We start from the raw sequence: 24897 nt of genomic DNA on the forward strand, positions 1-24897 counted from the left end.
TCTATACAAAGCATTTGGCTTACTTGTCGAGAAGGAGAAGAGTTCGACTCCATCAAAAGGAAATCTCATTGCGTTTAGTTCAAGCATCGGGTGAAGATGTCTTCAGTGGTCGCTTACATATTAAGATTGTTTGATATATTCAAGAGGGTGAAGGTGCTAGAACATCGCAAAATGTGCTAAGTAATCTATCATTTTTTACTCATATGACACTATCGTTGTAATAACGATATTAAGACTTCATTATACATTATCAATCTGCAATTTAGCATCATCTATCAATCAACTCTATTGGAAATGAGCACATGACCCTACCAATACGATCTAAAGCATATAAGATATACCTATGCAAATAAGCTGCCTTAAAAACTTGCAACACCAGAAACGTCAAAATATGTATACGCACCATCAGCTGCTGGTTAGGTAATCGAGCATGTTATGGTAATAATCGTAATCTTTCCTTTGCTGCGCGGTTTTCATATCGATGTATTTACGTTTGATTGAAGGTTCTTCATAGTGATTTTATCCTTTATGAATAACATAGTACCGTACATTTGCTTGAAATTGACTTTATAGTTGTAAATAACAACTGCCACCAGTGACAAATTTACCTTAGTACTTTTTTATCTCACGAATTTTGTCCGCCTCCTCTTCATAATGAATGAAGTATGCGTAATCTCGCAGCCGTATCGGTGTTCTACCACAAGAGTTGCCAGAAGCGTAGCTTACGAATCGCCTGATCGCATAATTATGAAATACGACCGAAATCGTACCAGTTAGCTAGGAGCGTCGCCTAAAAATGACATCGTGTGGAGTTACTTTGCTGTTGATCTGCGTGAGTTTTCGCTGTATTCTAGCACTTCCAGCGCAAATGTTTTCTCCTGGTATACCCATAACTCCCACAGGTTGGTGGTAAAATAGCATTACAGATATTGTTCAAATAACTGATTGCTGAGTTTTTTCAGAGATTCAGAACCCAGGTCAAATCACCGGAATTTTCGCAAACAAACCAGATGCTAATATCGTAACGCGTTTTCAATCCGAAAAACCTGGTAGGTATTATTAAACATTTCAGAGAGTGTTAGTTGAATAAGACAAGTGTCAACTGGTGTTTTCTGTTAGGAAATATCTTGTTTGATTTGCAGACGTATACCGTTATTGAACTTCAGTAGGGTGTTGTTTCTACATCGTAGGTATATAGATACTTCGTAGTTCAGCCTTGTTAGTTACCGCTAGTATCGTACTGTCGTACGGTCTATTCAAAAGATTTTTGGATTTTTAGCAGTATATACTTAATTTTTCGGTAAGAACAGCAGTTTCATTCTGTTTGAAGAGACAGTTTTATCTGCTTAGTCATGGTGACATGAACATTTCATTTTAGTCGATGATGTTCCATCATTTGTTCTTTATATTTATTGTTCAGGTATTTGAGGCTGTTCAACTTATGAACTTATGTGTATGTTGTGTGTTGTTAACTGATCTCAAGCCCAGAAGCGTTTACAGCAGTTTCTATGCGTGCGTTTTAGCAGTTTCTTAATGTGCATTTACAAGAACTTTGACTTTTGACACGGGTAGGGTAATGTGTTATAATATGCCCCTCTTAAAGAAAACATTGAGATATTTCTTAATTTACTGATATATTTTCTTAGATAATGTATGTATTTCTTTGCAATACGTCTGAGGAACATAGTTTTCAATGATTTCGGTAGAAGTGATGAAAATTGATTGCTACAAACACATTTTCCAAAACGAACACATTCTCAGTTTTTTCGCTTGCCATTGGCATAATGCCCCAGCAACCGTATAATTTGCTTCACAACAAATCAGTGGTTTGCCAAACAACAATGATGCATTATGCCCCTTGAAATGTCGGTATAGAAGAAAAGTAGATAAAGAAGATATCATAAATCAATTGCTTATTCAATTAATTACAATTGGAAACCAACATTTTTTATCCTCCCAATGCTTTTTTTTTGTTTTGATAATCGTTATAAATAATTAAAACAATATTTCAACTCGAAGCATACTGTTGAATCGAAGGTGGGGCGAAATGTCCGTAGAGTGACTGTTATGAGAAAATTCGTATATCAAAGAAATGGATTTGTTTCTCTATATTTTTACACTGTAAATAGAGTTATAAGCGCTGCTGAAAGTTGAATACTAAGTAGCAATCGACCATTAGACGTTTTACACAGTTAAAATGCTTGTTTAGTCGAAACAAAACCTTGCATCGAAAAGCTGCCTAATGATATTTTCAGTTTTTCCATATTTTCCTGCAAACGACAACTGCCAAACTTGCATAGCAGAAAGATCTTAGGAAAAGATACTGTTAGTGATAAAACTTCTATGTTGAAAAATCTTGAATACTTAAAAAAAGAAGGGGGCGTTTTGGCCAGCAGGGACGCTTTATAACACTTTCCCCTAGATAATGTCTCAGTCGTATCCCAATGACCAATTTCGTATACAGAACAAATCGTATTTCAGTGCCTTATTTATTATTAATCGTATCCAAACCTGTTATTTTCATATCCTACCGTCTACGTCTGAATTTCATGCTGATAGACGGTCCTAAATAAATAAATAAATGAATAAATAAATAAATGAAAATAATGAATAAATAAATAAATAAATTAATTAATTAATACATAAATAAATAAATAATTAAATTAAATAAATAAATAAATGAATCAAAACATTAATATGGCTGCTTTTCTAAGATTGAAAGTAGAACCTTAAGTTGAACTGCTAAGTTCTCACTAGCAGTTCAATTTGATCTGACAATGCCAATGTCTTCTTTTCACAAAGAGATAATAACTGTTCTAACCTCTGAATAAAGCAATTGTCGGTTGCTAATTAGTCAATAATTTTTAGCAGGGCTAATGTCGCTATTTACAGTATAAAAATCCAGAGAAACAATGCCATTTCTTTGATAAACGAATTTTCTTATAACAGTCACTCTACGGACATTATGCCCACCTTCGATTCAACGGTATGCTTCGAGTTAAAATATTGTTTTAAAGATTTATAACGATTATTAAATCAAATGTTTGTTTCCAATTGTTATTAACTGATTATGCAATTGATTTCTGATGTAAATAATATCTTCTTTATCTGCTTTTCTTCTATACCGACATTTCAAGAGGCATATTGCATCATTGTTGTGGTGCATACCACTGATTGGTTGTGAGCCATATTATACGGTTGCTGGGGAATTTTGTCTACGGCAAGCGAGAAAACTGGGAAAGTGGTCATTTAGGAAAATGTGTTTGTATCAATCAACAATACTCATCACTTCTACCGAAATCATTGAAAATTGTGTTCCTCAGACGTATTGCAAAGACATGCATACATTCTCGAAGAAAATATATTAGTACATTTAGAAATATCTCAATGTTTTCTTAAGGGGGGCATATTATAATACTTTACCCTACTTTTGAAGTTCCCAAACCAGTAGTAGTCTAGTTTTTACTGATGTACACACTTAGAAAATTTTGCAGAATTCGGTAATTTTTTACCGAATTTTCAACAGCTGAACGTTTGGTAATCAGCTCGGTAATTGAATTGATTACCAATCGTTCGGTAATTGCTGAACTGTCAAACAACTACCGTAAACTGTAAACTAAATGGATCTAACTGATTGTTCGTTAATTTTTTGTTTGTTTGCTTCCCTTTGGTTAACATTCTGGATTTTCGGATTTCAAAAAACAACACAAATTTACAAAAACGAATGAAGAAAATTCCAACCTGTTGTGGCTATGGTTTTATTCCACGAAAAACAGGGTTAAATATTCCGGCTAACCGGAATTATGAGCGCCTTCCAAAAACACTGCACAATCCGACGACTTCACCAGAAATTACCCTCGAACGATTTGTGTAGGCAACAAGTGGACAAGTGATACCAAATTATTTTCTGCCTATAAGTAAACAAAAAGCTTTTAGTGGTTCTAATGTTTTAAAAACTTTAGCACCTGCACCTCAATCCATTCATGATTTTTTTCGTTTGGGTAATAAAAAGACACTTACTGAAAATTTTAATAACTGTTTGACAATTAGTTTCACGACAATCAATTTCCACAGAAGTTCGGTTTTTGGAAGATAATTTTACCATACGGACAGTATGGTTTTTACCGTACTCGGCGACTATTCAGATTTATCGTTTGAATTGTATATCTATTTATAAAATTCTGTAATGAAAATTTACTTGAAACTGATCGTCCGGTGGAAATTTGCATAATTTATGTAAAATAAAACTCATGTACCGAAATATCGGTCATTTCTTTAGATTACCGAAATTTCTCGTCAAAAATATTACCGAACAAAGGAATTTAATCTTAGTGTGTAGAATATTTTCCTTTGATGATTTTTGATGATTTTCAGCTGTCTTTCACCGAAGTGAATGCAAAGAAAGAAAGTGTCCCGCACAAAAGTTGATATTTTCGAAACTAGAAGACAATTTTTTTACATGCAACAATAAATATATAATCAGCTGAATTTGTTTTAATTTGAAGTTGAAAACGAAACCACTGACGCATGCATATGTTTAAATCGCCTCCTTGTTTAAATCCTTCAAAGGTTTTTTTTTTAACAAAACGAAAATTCGTTATTCATGTTTGTTCATGACGGCTTTCATTAGTTATTTTTCACTTGACAAACGATTTATTGCTGAGTGATAAGTGACTGAGAAAGTTGTGAAAATCTTTAAAATCAGTCTTCCAGTCGATACAATAACCTCGCAAGGTCTTGGGATTACATTCATTTTGTGAAATTTGACCATTGTCTTCCGACAGGTTTCGCGTCCAATTCTTTGCGTACGAATGCATTGCTAGTGATACGGTCCTATTGACACTAAAAATCCTTCCAGGCCGGGCATAACATAAGTTCACTCACTTCTCGATTAGAGGAAAACAGTAAATGTATATTGAACCCTGGTCTCCGACTAGCAAATGAGCTTAAGGGCTGAGGCCAGTAGGTCGCATAAAACCACGTGGCTCGCTGTGCGTAATACGTTTCTCTCCATGCTCTCTCGCAAATGTGCAAAATGACTCTCAATGTGGTCGCGTTTCCAAGAAAGTTTTGATATTTTCGGTTACGAGTTTGACTACATCGCATAAAATCCAAGAAAGCTACCTGGCTTGTTTGGCAACCTTTTTGTGCCGATTTTATTTCTCTCGCATGTTTTTTACGTTACCAGGGAACTAAAATGGCGCCGTCATAGAAATCGACTTACCTTCACAAAAATAACTTTCACTTCATTTTTATCGCGACAACATATATGTTTTCATGCACTAATCGCATCTAAATTGAATTATCTAGACATTGTCAGGATAGATTTTTGATCCATGCTTTTGAAGGCGAGATATTCAATGAACAAGTTGAAAGGCGGCGTTTTCAGCTATGCAATTCTTCCTTCAGAAACAAGACTTTCTCGACCGCTAAAATCAATGAATCATTCTGAAATTTTCACAGAAAAATCTAAACTAATTTTCTACGAGATTGTCAGTTGGGTTTTTTGATATTCGTCACCGTTTCTGAGAAAATCAGATTTGAAGCGTGATAATAACTTTCTAATACACCCTAAAACACACTGGTTACAGCTCTTAATAAGGTATTTGTTAGTTTGAAATGAGCGCTAAACTAGCTGAAAACCCTAGAATTATAATGTATAATCAGAATCATCAAACAAAGCTATTTTCAACACCAACACAACACAGTTCGAAAGAATCTTGCGATTTTACATCTTACAAGATGCACAAAAAAGGACCGTCGTATTTCACACAAAGACACAAATTTATATTCAAGAATATGTAAAATTGTGTGATTTAAGAATTACATAGCTTCACGTCGAACTGAATAAAACGAAAGATCGATTGGAACAGCGTGACTTGATGCAAGAAGCATTAGATCACAAAGCACATCAGTTAATCGACTGATCCAAAGAAGCAGATATCTGTTCAATGAATAATTGATACATATAAACCCATACAGCGGCACTTGGTACCCGAGTGAAGATTACACTTCGAGCGTGTAAAATTCTGTACGAATGGAATATTGCATCATTTTTTTTATAATAAAACTTTTATTCTGGCCTTTTTGCGTAAAAGCTTTACATGGCCGATTGGCTTACATTTTTGTTACTTAAAACATTTTTTTTGCTATTGGATCTCGTTTTCACCCTTTTTCTAGGGGAAGATGAGTTTCCATTTCCATCCAATGAGGATCGGGGGTAACTTCGTCCGCGGGTTATCTCATCATCCATTGCTTCATCGTCGGTGTTGTGTGTAATTTTCTTTTCGTTTTCCTTGTTGATCGTAGTCTTGGGCTCGTTGAGAGTTGCTGTAGATGCGCCTTGTTGTACATTGGTTGCAGTTGCTGGTTGGTTGGAGGGTAAGTTGTTAACTGCAGCTGGTGTACTTTGTTCTATAGGGGATACTAATGGTTTCGTTGAAGGGATACTTCATTGTTGTTGATGGCTGTCACAGGTGAACTGGGGTTGCTTGTAGTTGGTGTGAAGGAAGCACCGTTGTTCTTTGGTGTAGTTGTCTCCTTGTTCAGTTTATCACATAGCTTACCGTAGTGAACAGCTTTTTGGCAATATTGATATGTGGCCATCTGATTGTCATAGGTAACAAGTGATTTGCACGGATTTGCCTCTTCAAGCGCATGCGTAACAAACGTACGCCATTTAGTTTGTTTTGTTTTATCGACTGACTTGGATGAGAAGTGAAAGTGAACTAATTGCATCATTTGACAAGTTAGGTAATTCTGAATTGTATCGTTTGTAGAATTATGTCACCTGTAGAATTTATAATTTTCTTCTGTGAAATTTATATGATTCTATTTTGCTATCACCTTTTATACATGTTGTAAAATTATCGCCGTAGTCATTGAACCGTCCGGCAAGCTTTTTTGTAGACAATACAAGACGATACGGTCTGTCCAAATATGCATGTATATATTTTGTGGTTGTTTCTAAATCTAAAGCTTTGTTATCAATTTTCAGAGCAGCTTCAATAATTACATTTCTTTTCTTCACAAGCTTCAACCGTGCAAAATAATTTAGTTAGTCCCAACACGGTCCCAACATACCCAAGCACTGGAAATACCTATAACTTTAGCGGTACGTAGAACGTCAAATCATCTGCAAACAAGACAGTAAGAATTCTAATATCTCGTTTTGCATTTTTAGGTACCAAACCGGTGTACGCAGATTCAAATGGTCCATACTATGCAGCTCCACAGTACTACGGACAAAAACCGAGTGGATATATTTATCCAAACGGAATGATTCCTCATCCTAGACCAGGTGCAGTCTAATTTGTTGAACGTAACTGATTAGCACGGTTTCAATCGATTCTTTTTTGAAATTTAGTTGGGCCTGTAAGTCAACTCATTAGCAACGCCATCGGTGGCAACACAAGTTGGAATCGCCTTGGATCGCCTCAGACCGTCGGTGCGTTGGCTACTTTAGGAACTCTGGGAACGATAGGCGCACTGGGAACGTTAGGTGCCGGAGCTTTGTAAGTGAGTAATGCTTCGTTTAAAGGCGGTCGATTAAGTCATAATTGTTTTCTTCAGGTTACTCGGATGAATCTGGTGCTGATCTAATTATTAGTCCACAATGATGAAGATGTACAACTTTTATTACTAAAATAAACAGGTTCATTGTTTATCAGTCATTGAAATCTCTTATATTTACATTTTTTTATTTATAAGTTCTGCATTTGTATCAAATTTATGTCGTAATATAAGCATCTTAGTTGCTTCGGAACATGTGTTTTGAATAATCATTGCGGGGATATGACGAATGGATTTGTACAAACTTAGCCAAAAAATCTGCAAAGAAATGTTTTAAATTGAAATTATTGTTGATAAATAGAATTAATCTGAGAAATGTGAGGTTCAAATATGAGAAACGACTATACTCACGGGAAAAATCCACCGCCGCCTCCGAACGAGTTCGATGACGCATATGCATTGGACGATGAACCTCCGAATCCACCGAAACCACCATCATACGAAGCAGACTGCGCAGCTGCACTAGCACCTGAGCCGCCTCCTCCAAAGCCGCCACCGCCAAACGAATTCGAGTTGGCCGCCGATTTACTGAATGACCCACTTATACCTCCGAGCCCTATGCTGAATGAAGCCGATTGGGCCTCGGCGTTGCTACCCCCGAATGCTGTCAGCCAGTAGAAAAACAAAAGATAATTATCGACATATTGAATCATAGAAAGGGTACCAAGTTTCCAACGATCCGTGCATAAACTATACAACCATACATGCAGACAAACAACAAGCCGAAACATCATCAAACCCTTATCTCATGCATCAACGTGGTCATCGTGATTGGCAGTTTGATACGTCAGCCTTCTGTTACCTGGAGGTTCAATGCCAACTGCCGGGACGACCGGTACTACCGGAGCGGCAGCAACGGGTACCACAGGTGCTACTGGAACTGGAACGGGAACAGCGACTGGGACATATGCCGCGCCCGGAACCACAGCCACCGGTATTAAGCCTAGTTTAAAGTATTTTTAAAAGGGTTAAGGTTAGTCCAATGCCTACCTGCCCATTCTTGCATCAGGGCAGGTTTTCAAAGTTTGACTATGCATGGATATTGTAAAAAGCAAAAACATATCATTTTAGGCAAAGTTAAAAACTAATACAAGGTAAGCCAGATATCAAATCGATAAGATCAATGTACTGTAAAGGTTGTTTAACAGTGTTGTTAGTGAAGTTGATTTAATATGCTTGACTAACATTAGTCCGATGTCTATGAATATATAATCGTCTCGTTTATGACATGTCTTATATACAAATTTGTAAGTAAATTAAAAATCATTATATCGAGCATACAAGCTTATCTATTTATTTTTTTTGGAGAAATCACCCATTGTCGAGCTCTTCTATAAGCTACTCAAAATTAGGTCGTTATCTACTCAAACTTTGACTTGATCGGAAAAAAAATGGGTAGCGTGCTTTGTCATGGCATAACACTTTGGGTAAATTCATATTTACCTAAATTTTGAGGTCATCACTCGTTATCTAAAATTGGGGAGATGCATTTTAGTTTATTTTGGGTTTGTTTTGACCCAAAATTAGGTCGCGGCTGGTTAGAGTGTAGATTTTGTTTGTGTCAAAAGAAAGTGCTGATTATTCTAAACACATCGTGCCTTTCTCTATAGAAATGCAAAGAATTGCTGGAAAAGCCCTGAGGCCCCTAGTGTTATAAACACTTAAGTTTTATTGCTGAATCTCTGTAAAAAAATGCCGAGATTTGCACACCCGAGAGATCGGTAAACATCTCGGCAATACCAAATTTGTTAACTGTCAATAATTGCCGAACTTGTCAGCAGCAATTTTGCTGTTAGCTCGGCAAAAGCGATTATGATCGAATAATGAATTGCCGAGCCATCAGTAATCGAACGTAGAAATTTTCTTTATTATTGTATGAAATAAATATCATAAAAGCTAAGATTGGGGAAAGGGGGTGTTTTATTAATGTCCATTTTAATTCATTATACAAAAAAGCAGAGCAAACCTAAAAAAACATTACGTTTAAAGACAACTATTTCCAGTGCTCTTCAACACATGATTTGCTGACTTCGGTATGTTTGTTGTTTACTGACAAGCTCAGCTCAATGTTTTGTCAAACTTCGGCAACGAATTTCGGAAAAGAGCATGGGGATTACTGAACAATCAGCAAAATTTCGTGTTACCGATCTAGTTCGGTATTTCATTATACCGAGCTTGAGAATCTGTTTTAAGCGTGTATACTATTCGATTTAGCTTGGAAAGTATTTGTTGGTATAATGGATGAAACAAATAGGGGTAGATGGGGTAAAATAAACCCCCTAAGCAAATGTAGCTATATCTTAACTATAGAGAATAACACGCAAGAGTTTCATGCATGACTATCTTCCGTAATCATTATTTCTCAAAATTACGTACAAATACTCGCTGAATAAATTGAAAAATACATGAAATATCTTATTTTCTAAAACCCTTAAAAATTGTCTATTGAAATATACGCGGGGCATGACGCCCGATTGTGGAAAACATGAAAAATATACATTCTAAATTACGCGAAGTGACGATTATCTGAACATAGAGGCAGGATGATCACAACGGGTAAACACCCGTAAAAAAATAAACTACTGATTTTACATCATAAACAATTGATTCACAATTAAATCTATTGGTTACAATACATTTTATTGTATCTTGACAAGATAGTTGTCATTTCCAACCATTCAATATATTGTTTCGACGATTCTACAATTGAATTTATTGTACACGTGGTGTTTCAAACAATATGCAAACTGAACATTTGATTGTTTTCCAAGAAAACATGTATGAGAAAATTTTATGATTTGAATTGTTACTATACTTAACAACCTATACATTCTATTGTGAAAAACATGTTCACAATTAATTGAATAGTGTATAACAATACATTAAAATATTTTTCAATGGTCAAAGCTAAATTGTGGAAGGTTCTGTAACAGCAATTCGTATTGTTTTTCTACAATATTTTTTATTCGGGCATCCATCAAAACAACGGATTAAAGCTCATGACAACCACGGGGCAATATGCACCCTCATAAAGCTTATTTTTCTTCTTTTAAGAAAGCTTTAGACTTTTCGTTGACAATATATTTGCCAGGTGGAAGATTGTTCACTATTATTCATTAAATTGATAACTTATGGATAATTGTTGTAATCGAATTCTTGAGCATTTTAGCTCACACAATTCGGGTCGTTTCGCCCCAAAAAATATGAGACGATAAATTTGACGATGTTTCTATAAAATTGCAAATACATCATCTGTATTAGAACTAATTTCAGAAACCCGAATGATTGGCAAAGAAGTTCACTGGTTACAAAATTAAAATCGTCTTCCTCACCCTAGAAAATTACTATGGAATGAACTTCAAAAAGTACTTATAACTGAGACATAATTGGTATTTTTTAGGTTTTTCAGATATGATTGAACCATCGCTACCAAAATTTTTTAGTAATCTGTTTTTATGGCGGACTTTCAGTTTCATTAAAATCTCAGTGAAAAAAATTAAAAACTTTTGAGAAAAGCAAAAGGTGCATTATGCCTTGTACATTTCATAATTTTTTACTGTATAAAACTCACACACTTAGAAAAATGTACATCTCTATGGATACACATAAAAGGAGCGTCGTAATTCACTTACATACACAATTGAAAGCATGTAAAGATAAGTCATATCAATAACTTCACAGTTAATTTTGCTGAAGCTTACATCGATACAGACGCAAAATTTATTTTTACATGTTAGAAGATGAAGATGAAGAAAACCTAATCATTTTGTGGATGGCTACCATATTTTTAACGTTTCAATTTTAATAGAGTGAAACGTACATATTCTAATAATTTTTAAATTATTTTTATGAATTATTTTGAAGCAGTTATTATTATTATTATAGCTTGTATAATATCAGGTAAGATATTTTCATATTAGGCAGCTGCACCACTAATTATCTCATTAGTCTAATCATCATCTTCTTCTTCTTCTTCACTTCTGGGTGGCGTCATCTCACTTGAGATGACACCGATTGATGGCAAAACAACTTAGACTATATTGCCAGTTAATTTTCGTTTGCAGTTCAATGGACTTTTTTTTCATTGGCCTACAAGTGAAAACCTCGCTGCGTGACAACGTGGACTCGCCAAAGGTACGGATAAAAATCCTTTCTTTCTCGCGAAATACTTAAATTTTACCGCACTAACACGATACAACATGTTCACTCGTTGAGGGTTTCACCGGAAGTGAGTCGAATCATCACATTATATTGCCAACTATTAGCAAGGTTGGCAATCATTATTGTTGTACTTCATCATCAGTGAGCTCAGCTCACCTGCTAATCAATTTCGGAGACAATTTGTGAGCTCTAATTTGAAGTGTTTGTACATCAACACATGTACATGTACATGTATAAGTGATTTCATTCCATCTCTCAACACATGTTCTCGTTTGCTGCACACCGTGTTCGGTTCAACAGCCAGTTGTGCTTAGCTCTAGACATGAAATTCAATCGTGTGTCGCGTACACTACGCTACGGTTCGGTTTTTGTTTTTGTACATCGATGCACGTACTCGTTTTGAGTACCAGCAAAAACACAACCGAAGCTAGGTTGTGTTGGTAGCTCTATAGGTTAAACACACAATCACCAGCGTAACTCGTAACGGTAATTACTTTTGAGTTTTGAGAACTCGGAAAGAGAGTTAGGTACACGGAACCGCAAAACAACCTAATTTAAAATACATTCCACCCAATTTGGGGGTTCCGTTCAATAACCTATTTTTTGGTAAAGTGGCTCTAGGTAGTTTCCGTAAAACACGTGGAAAAAAATACTTAAAGATTAGTTATATCTACTCAATGGTAAGTTATATTTACTCTACAGTTGAGTCGTATTGACTCAATTTCAAGTTTGTATGGTTTACTTAATTGCCCGGGTTGGTGGTTCAATGCATAGGGCGCTGGTCTTACAAGCCAGTTGTCGTATGTTCGAGCCCCGACCTGGAAGGATTCTTAGTGTCAGTAGGATCCATAGTACTAGCCATGCAATGATTCTGTACACTAAGAATCGGCTGCGAAGTCTGTTGAAACAGAAAGGCCAAATTCCACAAAAGGAATGTAATGCCAGGACTTTGACTTTATGGTTTACTTAATTTTGGCTAATTGAACGAAACTCTCGCTGTTGGGTGGTTTTCCTCTTTGTATTTTGACAACAATGGAAGGAGCGAACGGAAGAAAAGATTCAAAAGAACTCGAAATTAAGTAAAAAGAACTCAAATAATAGGTAGTTTTTATTTTCCGTGTACTATGAAATCAGTGCCGGGGTCAAGAGGGGGGCTCAAGGGGGCATTTGCCACGTGGTTTTTGGAGGTGGTGTGGTGAGTTGAAAACAAAAATCGATGTTGGATGTCGTTTCAATATCCAAGATGGCGACTTCCGTTTCATCAATATTCGTATCCAACCCCAACAATTTGGGTATTGTACGAACGGGTTTGATGAGTAGAATTCGAAACACAATGTTTGAAGTCGCTTCATTAACCTTGGGCCTTTTAGCCCCGGGCGCTAATTTTCCTAGTTACGTTAATGTATGAAATCAAAACTGAGAACCGTCAATACCATCATACTATTACAATTCGGTGTCAGGATGGAACTGTTTAGGCGAGTGTGTTTGTATAGCTCAGCGACGAGTTTCATCATCACCATCTTTTTTTCGGATTGCATCTTAATTCATGAGGTAAACTGATGAATAGAAGAAAGTGAGTCTCATGAGCAGTACGGTAAAACTTTAATCAATCGAATATAATTAGATGAAAATGAAAATACCCATTTGACTTTTGCTGCCATACTCAAATGAAGCTCTCAGAATTGATCGTCCGTACCGTGCCTAGTCACTGGAAATTTTGCTTGCTCATTTTCATGTGCCATGTAGTCTACCTGCTTTATTGTCTTCACTGTTAGTGAGTGTGAGGTAGTGAGCAAGTTAGAATGAATAGGCATGAACATCAACTCGATAACCAAAACTTTGTCCGGCCAAAATTATAAATAGAGGGTGGCGGCGCTCATTTGAGTTTTCAATTATCACCAGTAAGTTTGAATCGATATTTTTTTACTGTTTGAACTGTATTGAGATGTTTTCTAAAGTATTACAAATGAAAACTGAGAAAAGGGAACAATTATTTTTGGTTGTTTTTGTAACTAATATTTCAATTACCATGACTGGTTTACCTTTCATCCATTATCTTAAATCAATCCGAATGCTATACGTTCTGTACGCCAGCGAAGGTTGTGTGTTTGAATGTGAAGTTTACTGCAGTAGAGTGATCGTCAATGTGTGCCACATTCGGTTTTAATTGAATTTAATGAAGTTGAAGCACTGCTTACACGCAGAGGAATAAAGTACGTTAAAAATAACAAAACTGGTGATTTCTAACTAGAATATGACTGTTTTAAACGATTTTTTTGTTTCAAAATCAACAATGTATGATTTGAATTAAAATTTTTGTCTAGTTAAATGAAAAACATATTTTTTTGGCTGATTGTATTGTTGAAATAAACTAACTAATTATTACATGTCAACCATATACTTGATATACACTAAGGTCTTTTTTATGCGGTCTTTTTATGCGGTTTTTTATGCGACTTCTTTTATGCAAATTTTCAGAGTTATGCGGTTTTTTATGCGCAGTTTCAGAGTTTTGCGGTTTTTTATGCGAATTTTCAGAGTTATGCGGTTTTCTATGCGAAAAAAATTAAATAGTTTCAATGTGGTTTGTGAATAATTATTAAGAATTTGAAAACGAGCATAAATCGAAATAAAGTAGTATCAAAAATAACCTTGCAAATTAAAAACAATCATTGAAATTGAAATTCCTGAATATTATTTGGATCCGACTTCCGGTTCCGGAATTATGGAGTAAAATGTGCAAAAAATTGTGAAAATAAGTGCACTAACTTTTCTCAGAGATGGCTGAACCGATTTTCACAAACTTAAGGTCAAATTAAAAATCTTGAGGTCCCATAAAAAAATCCTGAATATTGTTTGGATCCGACTTCCGGTTCGGGAGTTATGGGGTAAAATGTGCAAAAAAAAAGAAAATATGTGTTCTAACTTTTCTCATAGATGGCGCGACCGATTTTTACAAACTTAGATTCAAATGAAAGGTCCTGTTATGTAATTCCTGAATTTCATGCGGATCCGACTTCCGGATCCGGAAATATAAGGTAAAGTGGGTTAAAAATTGTATACCATCACTGAAAATGGGGAAAAACCTTAAAAAAATTAGAAATTTATCGACCTCAAATCTTTTCCAATTGATAGTTTTTAACAGTAGACGGTCAAACAAACCGATTTCGGTTATTCTTTCAAGAATCGCAGAGAATTATTTTGAAGAATACCACAGTATTATATGTAATAGTATGATTGATATGAGAAAGGCATCATTACACCACTAGGTGGATTAAAACAAGTTTTTTTTTCATTATAGCTCTATATGACAGGTTGCAATTTCAAACACACTATCCTGTATTTCCGCAACATAGTACTTTTTATTTGAATTTGCGAAAATCGGTCTAACCTGTCCAGAGAAGACGAAACGTAAACTTTCCAGAGAAATTCGATAGATTTCCGTGGGAGTATACGAGCATTTTTCCATGGAGTAATATTCGGTTATTAAAAATTAAATTGTTATACTTATCCTCATTTTATTCCGGAACTGGTATCCGGATGAAATTTGACAGGGTTTTATGGAATTGTAAGACCTGAGTTTGAGAAAATTAAATTCATTCTGCACATTTTACCTTCTTTTTCCGGAACCGGAAGTCAAATCCAGATGAAATTTGGTCCAGCCATCTCCGAGAAAATCGAGTGGACATTGCGACCATGTGACCTGCATGGTCGTGGCCCTCTGCGCTAATACTCGTTTCATGTTCTAGGTCAATTTACTATGAATTTGAGTTAATATAAAATTTCAACTGATTTTATTATTCAATCACGGGATACTACCATGCGGTCAATTATTTAAGCGTATATAAGCTAAGTTGTATTTATTTCCTAAATGTTTCTCATAATAATTATAAGGGGGGAAAGATGTGCCCTAGTGAATGCAACAAAATGTAATGTTCATTGCTCAGCTGTTCATTTTTCAACTTTCATGTTCACCATAATCGATACGATCTCGGAGATGGGAATTATATGCTTGAATACAATGCTTAAAGCCAGCGTAAAAGTTTTTTTTTAATCATTGGCAGTAATCACATCGCTTCACTAAACATTCAGCTCTATCATGTTATAATAGGATCAATGACAATCAATTAAATTTGGTATTTTTTCTCGTCACATGATATAAAAGCTCAGAGAACAAGAGTGACACTTCAGAGAACGTTGAGTATGAAATTATCAATCTTTATTTTGAAATGCAACATGGCAACATACCAAATGATAAAATAAATATATGCATGAGATTTTGTTTGCTAGGAACATAAACGTTTTCAAATAGTTTCCGGCTTGTCTATACCGTGGAACAGGTTTTGCTTGCATATTTGATGAGCGACTGAAATATTGTATATGCCGTTATGAATCAATAAACACCTCACCGAGAAGATCTTTGGTTATGTCTTTAGTTTTCAAGGACATATGACACTTTTCACAAATACCTCGTATCATTGCATGAGTATGCGAATAGCGATCAATGTGCGTTTGTCTTCGCACAGGTCGTTGATCACAAGCTACGCGAAGAAAAGCTTTCGCATAAAATTGAAAATTTTATGTATTTACGACATCTCGATTATAAAATTCATTAGCGTTATTTCTTTCTAACGTTCGCATGACACTGCCGAGTCTTCCGAATTCCGATATTGAATAATGAATACAATTAAATTATTCTAAAATTTACACACGAACACATCGTTGTCGGAATAATAATATAATTTTCATATTATACAATATTATGTAATTAAGGCCTTGTTGCCTGTTCTTGAATTCTTGACTCTCTTATCAAGTATTTGATATGGTATTAACGACTTTAAAAAAAGAAGGAGCAAGACATATTTTTAACAAGCAAGTAATTGGTTTTATGGATGTAGTTGGTCACTTCCAGTAATCAGAATTTATTGTTTTATATATTATTAGCAATTATTAAATGTTTTTACCTTAAACAAATATCCATGGAACTAAAACTTTTGAAATAAAACTCTCGATCTATACCTTTTTTCAATGCTGTTATTTTTAAATCCATGCATCATTCAAAAGCATCATGAGTTAAGAACAACACAATTTAACCGTGAGATGGCAGATAAATAAAAAAAACACATGTTAAGTAAAGCACCAATGTATGCTATGTCTGTCAACATAATACCTTTGCGAAAAGCTACAGAAATGTAAAACAACACGATATTTGACGAAATTTCATGAAACGAAATAAACATATTTAGAACACACAGCGCAAGTCTTTCTGAATGTCCTGATACACTTCATACCATGTGGTCGTAGTCCAAAAGCAGGATAGTAGAATTGCGGCGAGGGTGCAGCCAATGTCACAATCGCCCATCCTAGCAATACCACAAGTACCTTCATGGTGCTCACAAAAGGGTAACAAAACTTGCAATAGCTCTAGCAACCGTTCGACTACTATTGATCCAAAGTCACTGCCTATGATAATTTACTTCTAATAACCACGCCGGTTCCACGACGACCACACGACTATCAGAAAATAATAATCCAATGATGGTTTTTATGTAATCCAGCATCCACGCCGACCGTAGATAGTGTTTGTAATGGAAGAAATCAAGAGATCTTTGTCAACAGTCAACCCTGCGTCAAACAGAAATGAATGGCGATCGTGCCGGCCCGTCTGACTAGTGTATGAATCACTTTCAGCTAATAATCATGGCAGTTGTATGCGTTCAACATATTTCTTCGGAGCATGATGCGTACGATACATTTCACACGTTGATATAAGAAGTTCAAATTTCTGCTTCGCACAGATGGTGACCTCGAGAAGCACTAAACATTCAGATGCAGGGCTTTGCAGCAGGGACACTCCTCAGTCCTCACGCTCAATAATCGACCACAGATGCGAAGTCTTGATTGGGTTATGGCGAACTAGATAGAAGGTAAATATTTGACGGATGTAGGAAGTTCCCAAGTTTCTTGATCGAGAGCTGGTCTGCGTGCATGAATTAGTGATTAGATGCACAACGATATCTGATTACTTGAGAATATTTTCGGAATTTTTTGAATTTTGGGATTTGATTCCTTTATACCAATGAATACTGAATGTTCAGTATCGCTACATTAAGTTTCATTTATTTTTCTTGTTCTTGTTAAAAGCTGCTTTACATATTCTTTCTTCTATAACTCGTTGAAACATTTTAAAAATAATCTACTAACCCATCAACTGTAACCGAAAAACAATAAGGTACATCTGATATAATCAGTTATTGTATTCAATTCGAATTTATATGGATTTTTATCAACTACCGGTTATCCTCTATGACCGGGGTTCAGAAAGTGGTCAATATAGACCCCTTGGAGTCGATATCCTTTTTGCGGGGGTCGACGTAAACGAAAACTGACTATGGGGGTCGACGAGGTCTAGAAATCGACCCCCTATTGTTTTATATAAGTTGTTATTTGAAATATTTACGCTAAAAAAGTTGTGTTTATTTGACCATCCGCAGAAATTGGTAAGTATTTTACATCAATATTAAAAACCTGTTTTAATCCACCTAACGGTGTAATGACGCCTTTCTCATGTATATAATATTGCGGTAATCTATTCAAAATTTTTCTCTTCGATTTTTGAAAGAAACCAAGAGATTGTTTATGCAACATACAGAATAAAACAGTACTTTGATTGAGTAAGTCATCCTTAAGAAAACGAAATGGGTTCACTATTATATGCACTTCCGGCACCGGAACCCGAGAACCGGCATAGTCAAAGTCGGTTTGTACGGCCACCAACTAACATGACACACAAACTCTTCTAGCACGCACTCTAAATTACGATTTAAATCTATACTTTATGTTTCGTCTTCGACTCGTCAGTACATAACAGTTTATGTTGAACTGTTATGTAACCTAGCAGCTCAACATAAACCGCTAGGCAGACTTAAAGTTTCTGCTACTTACAGAACACTTGTTTTATTTGCACCGACGTCTTTACTGTCGTGCCGAACGTAAACGAGTTTCGACTTAAGCTGGCTGATTCAAATGATTTAAATGTTTGATGTATCCGAAAATATTTTAAGTGACGGTGTACAATATTAAACACACTTTACCCTATAATTCCGGAACCGAAAGTCGGATCCGGATGAAATTCAGGAATTCCGTATGGGATCACGAGACCTTTCATTTGAATCTAAGTTTGTCAAAATCGGTTCAACCATCTTCGAGAAAACCTAGTGAGATTATTTGACACATACGCACACACACATATACATACACACACAGACATTGCTCAGCTCGACGAACTGATTCGAATGGTATATGACACTTGGCCCTCCGGGCCAATTTTCACTAGTCGGTTTTTCAAGTGATTGCATAACCTTTCTATATGAGAAAGGCAAAAAGCAAGAAATTGAATTTTCAAAGGAATTTGTTGATGAGGGTCTGAGGCCTAAGTTAATTTTAGTAAAGGGGTCCATGACCCAAAATAGTTTGGGAACCCCTGCTCTAGGGACACAAGTCCTGGACAATGCTTGTGGTGTATCAACGTGCACTGGGTGTTTTCGAACGGAAGATGCTGCGTACCGTCTATGGCGGAGTGCGGACGGAAAACGGTACGTGGAAAAGGCGAATGAACCATGAACTGCAACAGTTACTGGGAGGACCAACTCTCTTCCAAACTCTTGCAGCCAAGGTTGGGGGGTTACGGTGGGCCGGGCATTTTGCTAGAATGTCGGAGAACAAGCCGGCTAACATTATCCTCGACAATGATCCGACCGGCATAAGAAGAAGAGATGCGCTGCGGGCAAGATGGATCGATCAAGTTGAGGACGACCTGAGAACCCTTCGCAGCTACTTAGCTTAACATTTATTTCGTATAAAACCGTCTTATGTAAATAATTTCATTTTAACACATCAACTACACTTTCTTCTTTCGGTTATTTGCTGTAACCAGATAAACCAGATCAACTAGGAGTAGCAAAACATTGCGCTGTTCTTACAGGATCCGAGCTATATTAGTGGTCAATTCTGTGAGGGACCACCTTCTGATATTTGTGGTGGCGAAGTAGGTGAAAACCCCGAGACTACAGCTTGAGCTTGAGCTTGAGCGACCACCCCTGGTTGCTACTCCGTTACTGATCGGGATTAGCTGAAATTGTACAGGGAGTTTCTAGATGATCCGACCCGGGACTGGTGAATCATCCTTCAATGTACATCTTCTGGTAATCCCAGAATTCATTGATCAGTACCGGCGCCGGCCAGGCCCGAACGTAGATCGTATAAGGAATGGGAAGGGATGTTAGTCCAACACTTGTTGTTACTAGAGGCCGTATATACTACTGCGCACTCCACAAGTGTCACGGGAGAAGGATATTTGTTAGTAAAATTCAGTATTAATTTCGCGCGCGACTCAGTATGTTCCGGTTTCAAGATGCTCGGATGCACCACTAAACTCACTGACTTCCCGAGTGAACGATTCAACAATATCCTATATTGAAGTCCCGGGAAGTCTTGATTTACAGCTCTTATTCGAGGAAACTGAAGAAAAATTTGCAATACTATCGCGTAAAGAATAAAAACTTCCCTATTTTTTATAAATGAAATTACGTGATACAAAATAAACGAGTGAATAGGATTTAGGCAAAATAGTTGATTCATTGCATTGACATATTCTAAACAGTTGTTATAAAATCATTTTAAATCACCAAATAAAGGTCAACAGATTTCACGCGCGTCTTGATTCTTTATTATTTCCGCTTTATTATTTCAATTATGTATTAAAAGTATTAATTGGTTATATTGGTTGATCAGCCGGCTACCGAGAAAAATATTAATTTATTGTTTGAAATATTAATATCAAGTGTTTTTTACTATTTATTCAATATACCGATATATGTTATCTCTGTTATTAACTTGGTAATATCAACGGATTTGCGCAATAGATGATTTTTATCATTCAATTCATAATCCTAAAGACAATCAATAACATGGAATAAGAAAACATTCCAAATAAAACTTTTCACCGAAGCGGAAATATAGGTTTCACCGAAGCGGAAATGATAGGTTGAATGAAGAGATAATTTAGTAAAATAGAGTAATCAGAAGTGAAACATTGAAAATATCAGATAACTGAAAGGAAGAAGAAACTCCTGCAATTGTCGCCTTTTACGACATGGAAGCAGGAACCCAGTGGATCTATTCTTGGTTCATTTTTTTCCGCTGGATTCCACACGGCATCTAGGCTGGTACTGTCCGGAGAGAGCTAATAGGTACTATCAATCTCCTAGTGGACCCCAGCCCTTTAGGTGTAAACCCCGAGACTACAGAATAAAAATTGAAATCATCTCACTAGTGAGACCATAATGAAGTATACCTGATAGTCCTTAAAAGCATTTCCATGCTGGAAGTTGAATGAGCTGAAGTGCCAGCTATTATAAATAGATGCGGAAATTCAGAACTGCCTGAAGCAGCTGATAAATGACAACGAATCATCGACTGTGTGGGTGTTCCTAGACAAGCCAAATCCAACAAAAGTTGGTTGCTCACGAAGTACTTCTAAGCAAATGGTCGCCTGTTTTTCGGAAGAACGGGTCATGTGGCAACTGTGCCGCTGGAGCAACGGTGCAAGTAAGACGGTCAATTATGAATGATAAATAACCATTTGTCTTTACAGAAATTCACAAAACGAACAAGAGAAGAATCATCCTACATCATTACATTGCGAGCTCTTACACATCAGCTCAAACTAGCGCCTTTTTGACAGGCCAAAACGTCGAAATGATGGATCATCCACCCTACAGCCCAGGCTGGGCATCCAATAATTTCTTTTTATTCCCGCATATCAAGAAAAAATTGCGTGGTCAACGATTTTCGACGTCAGAAGATGCTGTTGAAGCATTCAAAACCCATGTTTTTGAGGCACCATCCAGCGTTGCCAGGTAATTTTTCCAAAAATCTGTGTTCGGCGCAAAAATCTATCTGTACCATATCGGTATCAGAATCTCGTCAACATAAGTTCACGTAAATGTGACCAAAGCTCATTTTTGTGAGCCAAAAAAGGTCTCGTAGCAACCTTTTCGCTTGTCAATCCATGCTACCAACAAAAATCGGTATTTTTCTGTACGATCCGTGAATTATCGGTATTTTGGGAGTACATATCTATATTGCGGTATAGAGGTCAAATATCTGTATAAATACCGATAAGATACAGTGGAAAAAATGATTTTCTGATTGGTTTAAACACATGCAAAAGTGTATCGATCATGGAGAATACTTTGAAAAATAATACAGCCCTCGTATGACGCATCTAATGAATATAAATAAGGTTTTTATTTCAGTGCATGAGTCACACGTACACGCAGAGAAAAAAAGCTTGTTTAAAATATCAAATCATTTCGCGCGTTTTTCTGATAACGGCCAATAAGCCATCCATCAACATTCACTGTGAAGAGTAATTTCGCATGACTCGGCACGCGCTGAGAGTAAGTCATAATAGTAAACAGCAGAGAAAAGTTTTCGCTTTCGTCTGATGTTAAATTTATTACTCTATCTTTCATAGCTCGCTTGCAATTTCTTTCGAACAGTGGAAATTGACAGGTGGCTTATTGGCCGTTCTCAATAAAACGCGTGATTTGGTAGATTTTTAAATTTGATTCATGTTAATTTCAAGCTAGAAAATGATTGTTTCAAACCTTATTCTTCACTTAACATTAATAATGATCTCTGTTTATTGTGAATAGAAATGTTGATCTTGCCAAACGTAAAAAGATAGTTACACCAGCTGGTTTTATTATTGAAATAAATAACCTATTGATTGTGTATCAACGAAAGTAGAGTTGATTTTATTGGCAATTTTTCTTTACCTTTATACTAAGAAACAATTTGATTCATTGTATCTGTAGGCTTATTTGTGTAATTATATAACCAAGTTTATTGAACAGAAAAGTTGGTACGCGTTTCAAAAGTGAAAAATTTATTTGCATATTTTTTTCTTACTTGGGGCTTTTCAAAAATCCAAGCGTAAGTACTGACAATTCATAACATTAGAAACTGCAAAAAATTCCATAACACGTTCTTTCCACAATAACCCACATTATCAGATCCGAATGGATTCCGAATGAATTCCGAATCAATTCCGAATCGGCGAGAAATTTTCATTCGGAATTTCATGTGGAAATCATAATGAATTCTGAATCAATTCCAACTCCAGTGCAACAACCGATTCCGAATGAATTTCGCCTACAACCGGTTGATTCGGAAATCAGTCCGAATTGAGTGAGAAGATGCGGACTGAATTGTCAATTTGTCTTCTTCTTCTTCTTTTCCGATTTTGCACGTTTTCGTGCTGACTTTCAGTTTATTTTTAAATGAAAACATTACATAACTGATTATACACATTGAAATCTTCATGTTTTTCAGATATACAGAACTAGTAAATAACCAGTTCTTCTTAGAATTCCAACACAAACTGTTGAAATTCGATGGAAATTAACAAAACGGCATACCTTAGTCAGCATCATCCATTCCTCTAGCTGGAGTGTAATGAAATGGCTTAAGTCGCCTAAATTTTACACTAACACATTCATGAAATGAGCGAATGTATTCAATGACATTTATAATGTCACTGTCAATCAGGTTGATCGAGCAGCCAACTCAGGCGAAAATTCTAGCACTGAACCGATCGAGCACTGAAAAATCATGCAGTCGAGTAAGAATTCATTACGCATTCCGTCATTTCGATAATGTGGGAATTATTTGATACTGGTTATCTTTATCTATACCGGACTGAAAGGGCACCAAATTATTGGATGCTATAAAAAGTAGTATACCAGACCTTGATTGTGGTATGTGTATATTTGGAATATTATAAATGTGAGTAATTGTAATCGCTTACAAATCTTCAAATCTTAAAAACAAAACAAAATGAATGATTTTAACAAACAAAAGCATAAGTTAAGTTAATATTGCCAACAATTTATTTCATTGGCAGTTGAAATAAATTGTTGGCAACATTATTCTAACTTAACTTCATAGTACTGCAAATATTACCTTTATCTAAAGTTTATTTTAAACTAATTTTGCAAGTGGAATTTACTATGAAACTGTTTGTTAAGAAAATGACAGAAACGCACAAGTAAAATGTTTGTTAATTTTATCAAAATAATTATTGAAACAAACAAATCCACTGAGAACAATCAAATATCTAGTTTTGTGGTTTCAAGCAACAATATGTGCTATATTAAAACAAAATATCTTTAATCAATATTTCAATAAGATGAATCGTTGCGTGAAACCCAAATTTAGTTACATTTACAATAATTTCCAGTGCGTATATAAACCCTGAATATTCGCGATGTTTTCGTTGAGTTTGTAATGATGCTAGAAAGAATGCAACTGATTTTTTGACATTCTCAGGTTCAGATATGGTGAAAACGCTTTCATTTTCGCAATCTTTGTCATTTTTTTGCATTTTTGAATACAACTCACGATCGATTTATTTTGCTTTATCTAATTGGTTGACAGGGATAAAGCTGGTTCTAGCTCTACGAAATCGATCGTTGTATGAGCTCTAGCCAACTCATCGTTCCATTTGTTTCCAATAATACCAGAATGACCCATAAGCATTTGAAATGTCTTTGATTTGAGTTCGACAGGCGAATCATTCGAACTGAGCGTCGATTGCACACCATTCAGAATGGCGTAAATTTCCGCTTGGAACAGTACAGTATGCACCCAGTGAATGAGTCTGTTCTAATCTCATTTCACGACAGTAGACACCAGAAAAACATCCAACAATAAACAATGTGTTCAACAAATAGTCGTTTCATTGAGACTAGTTCAATATACAGCAAATGAAATGGCGATTAGCGGTGTGAAATCACAGATTTTTGTTTGTACAGTTCAAGTCATTACGTAATATTCTGAAATAAGATATACTCAAATAATAATACCGAAAGAGCCAAATTTTATAATCCGTTTCGTGTAATATTACAATATGTATAAACGTTAATCGTGTTACAATTTTTGCGGAATATCATATTTCTGTCTCATGATATTGCAACGGAACAGTGTATATTCGCACCGAGAATCAGCGAATTTGTGGAAATATCACAATTTCGTTTTTAGCTGCACCCCGCTTGTGAGAAATTCTGGCAACCGTCAGAAGACTGGCTGCATTCCGGC

At 35.9% G+C, this 24897-nt stretch overlaps 2 protein-coding genes across 3 annotated transcripts; one reads left to right on the forward strand and one right to left on the reverse strand.

Moving 5' to 3' along the window:
* Positions 1-609: 609 nt before the first annotated feature.
* On the forward strand, positions 610-7716 carry LOC131433724 (uncharacterized). Of its 2 annotated transcripts, none has more exons than XM_058600290.1 (6): positions 610-902; positions 963-1049; positions 7034-7114; positions 7184-7300; positions 7367-7518; positions 7573-7716. In XM_058600290.1, the coding sequence occupies exons 1-5, from the start codon at positions 797-799 to the stop codon at positions 7516-7518; spliced, it is 543 nt and encodes a 180-aa protein (XP_058456273.1). In that variant the 5' UTR covers positions 610-796; the 3' UTR covers positions 7573-7716. The 2 variants fall into 2 exon arrangements, with proteins under 2 accessions (XP_058456273.1, XP_058456272.1); XM_058600289.1 differs by having other exon boundaries at positions 616-902; positions 7367-7514.
* Positions 7694-17121, reverse strand: LOC131434195 (nuclear pore complex protein Nup98-Nup96-like). The gene is made up of 4 exons (XM_058600849.1): positions 17025-17121; positions 8375-8521; positions 7924-8176; positions 7694-7830 (listed from the first exon to the last, which is right to left on the reverse strand). Exons 1-4 carry the CDS (start codon positions 17119-17121, stop codon positions 7818-7820), a joined length of 510 nt encoding a protein of 169 aa, XP_058456832.1. The 3' UTR covers positions 7694-7817.
* Between the last annotated feature and the right edge of the window lie 7776 nt (positions 17122-24897).

The sequence above is a fragment of the Malaya genurostris genome, chromosome 3, assembly GCF_030247185.1.
Source record: "Malaya genurostris strain Urasoe2022 chromosome 3, Malgen_1.1, whole genome shotgun sequence".
NCBI lineage: Eukaryota > Metazoa > Arthropoda > Insecta > Diptera > Culicidae > Malaya > Malaya genurostris.

Excerpts from the sequence above, each read along its gene's own strand:
- LOC131433724 (XM_058600289.1), top strand. The coding sequence starts at position 797 with ATGACATCGTGTGGAGTTACTTTGCTGTTGATCTGCGTGAGTTTTCGC. Across the intron at positions 7,115-7,183 it reads AAATACCTATAACTTTAGCG|GTACCAAACCGGTGTACGCA; the intron begins GTACGTAGAACG and ends TTGCATTTTTAG. Across the intron at positions 7,301-7,366 it reads GATTCCTCATCCTAGACCAG|TTGGGCCTGTAAGTCAACTC; the intron begins GTGCAGTCTAAT and ends TTTGAAATTTAG.
- LOC131434195 (XM_058600849.1), bottom strand. The coding sequence starts at position 17,121 with ATGAAGGTACTTGTGGTATTGCTAGGATGGGCGATTGTGACATTGGCT. Across the intron at positions 8,522-17,024 it reads TTTTGGACTACGACCACATG|AACTAGGCTTAATACCGGTG; the intron begins GTATGAAGTGTA and ends AAAAATACTTTA. Across the intron at positions 8,177-8,374 it reads AGTTGGCATTGAACCTCCAG|CATTCGGGGGTAGCAACGCC; the intron begins GTAACAGAAGGC and ends ACTGGCTGACAG.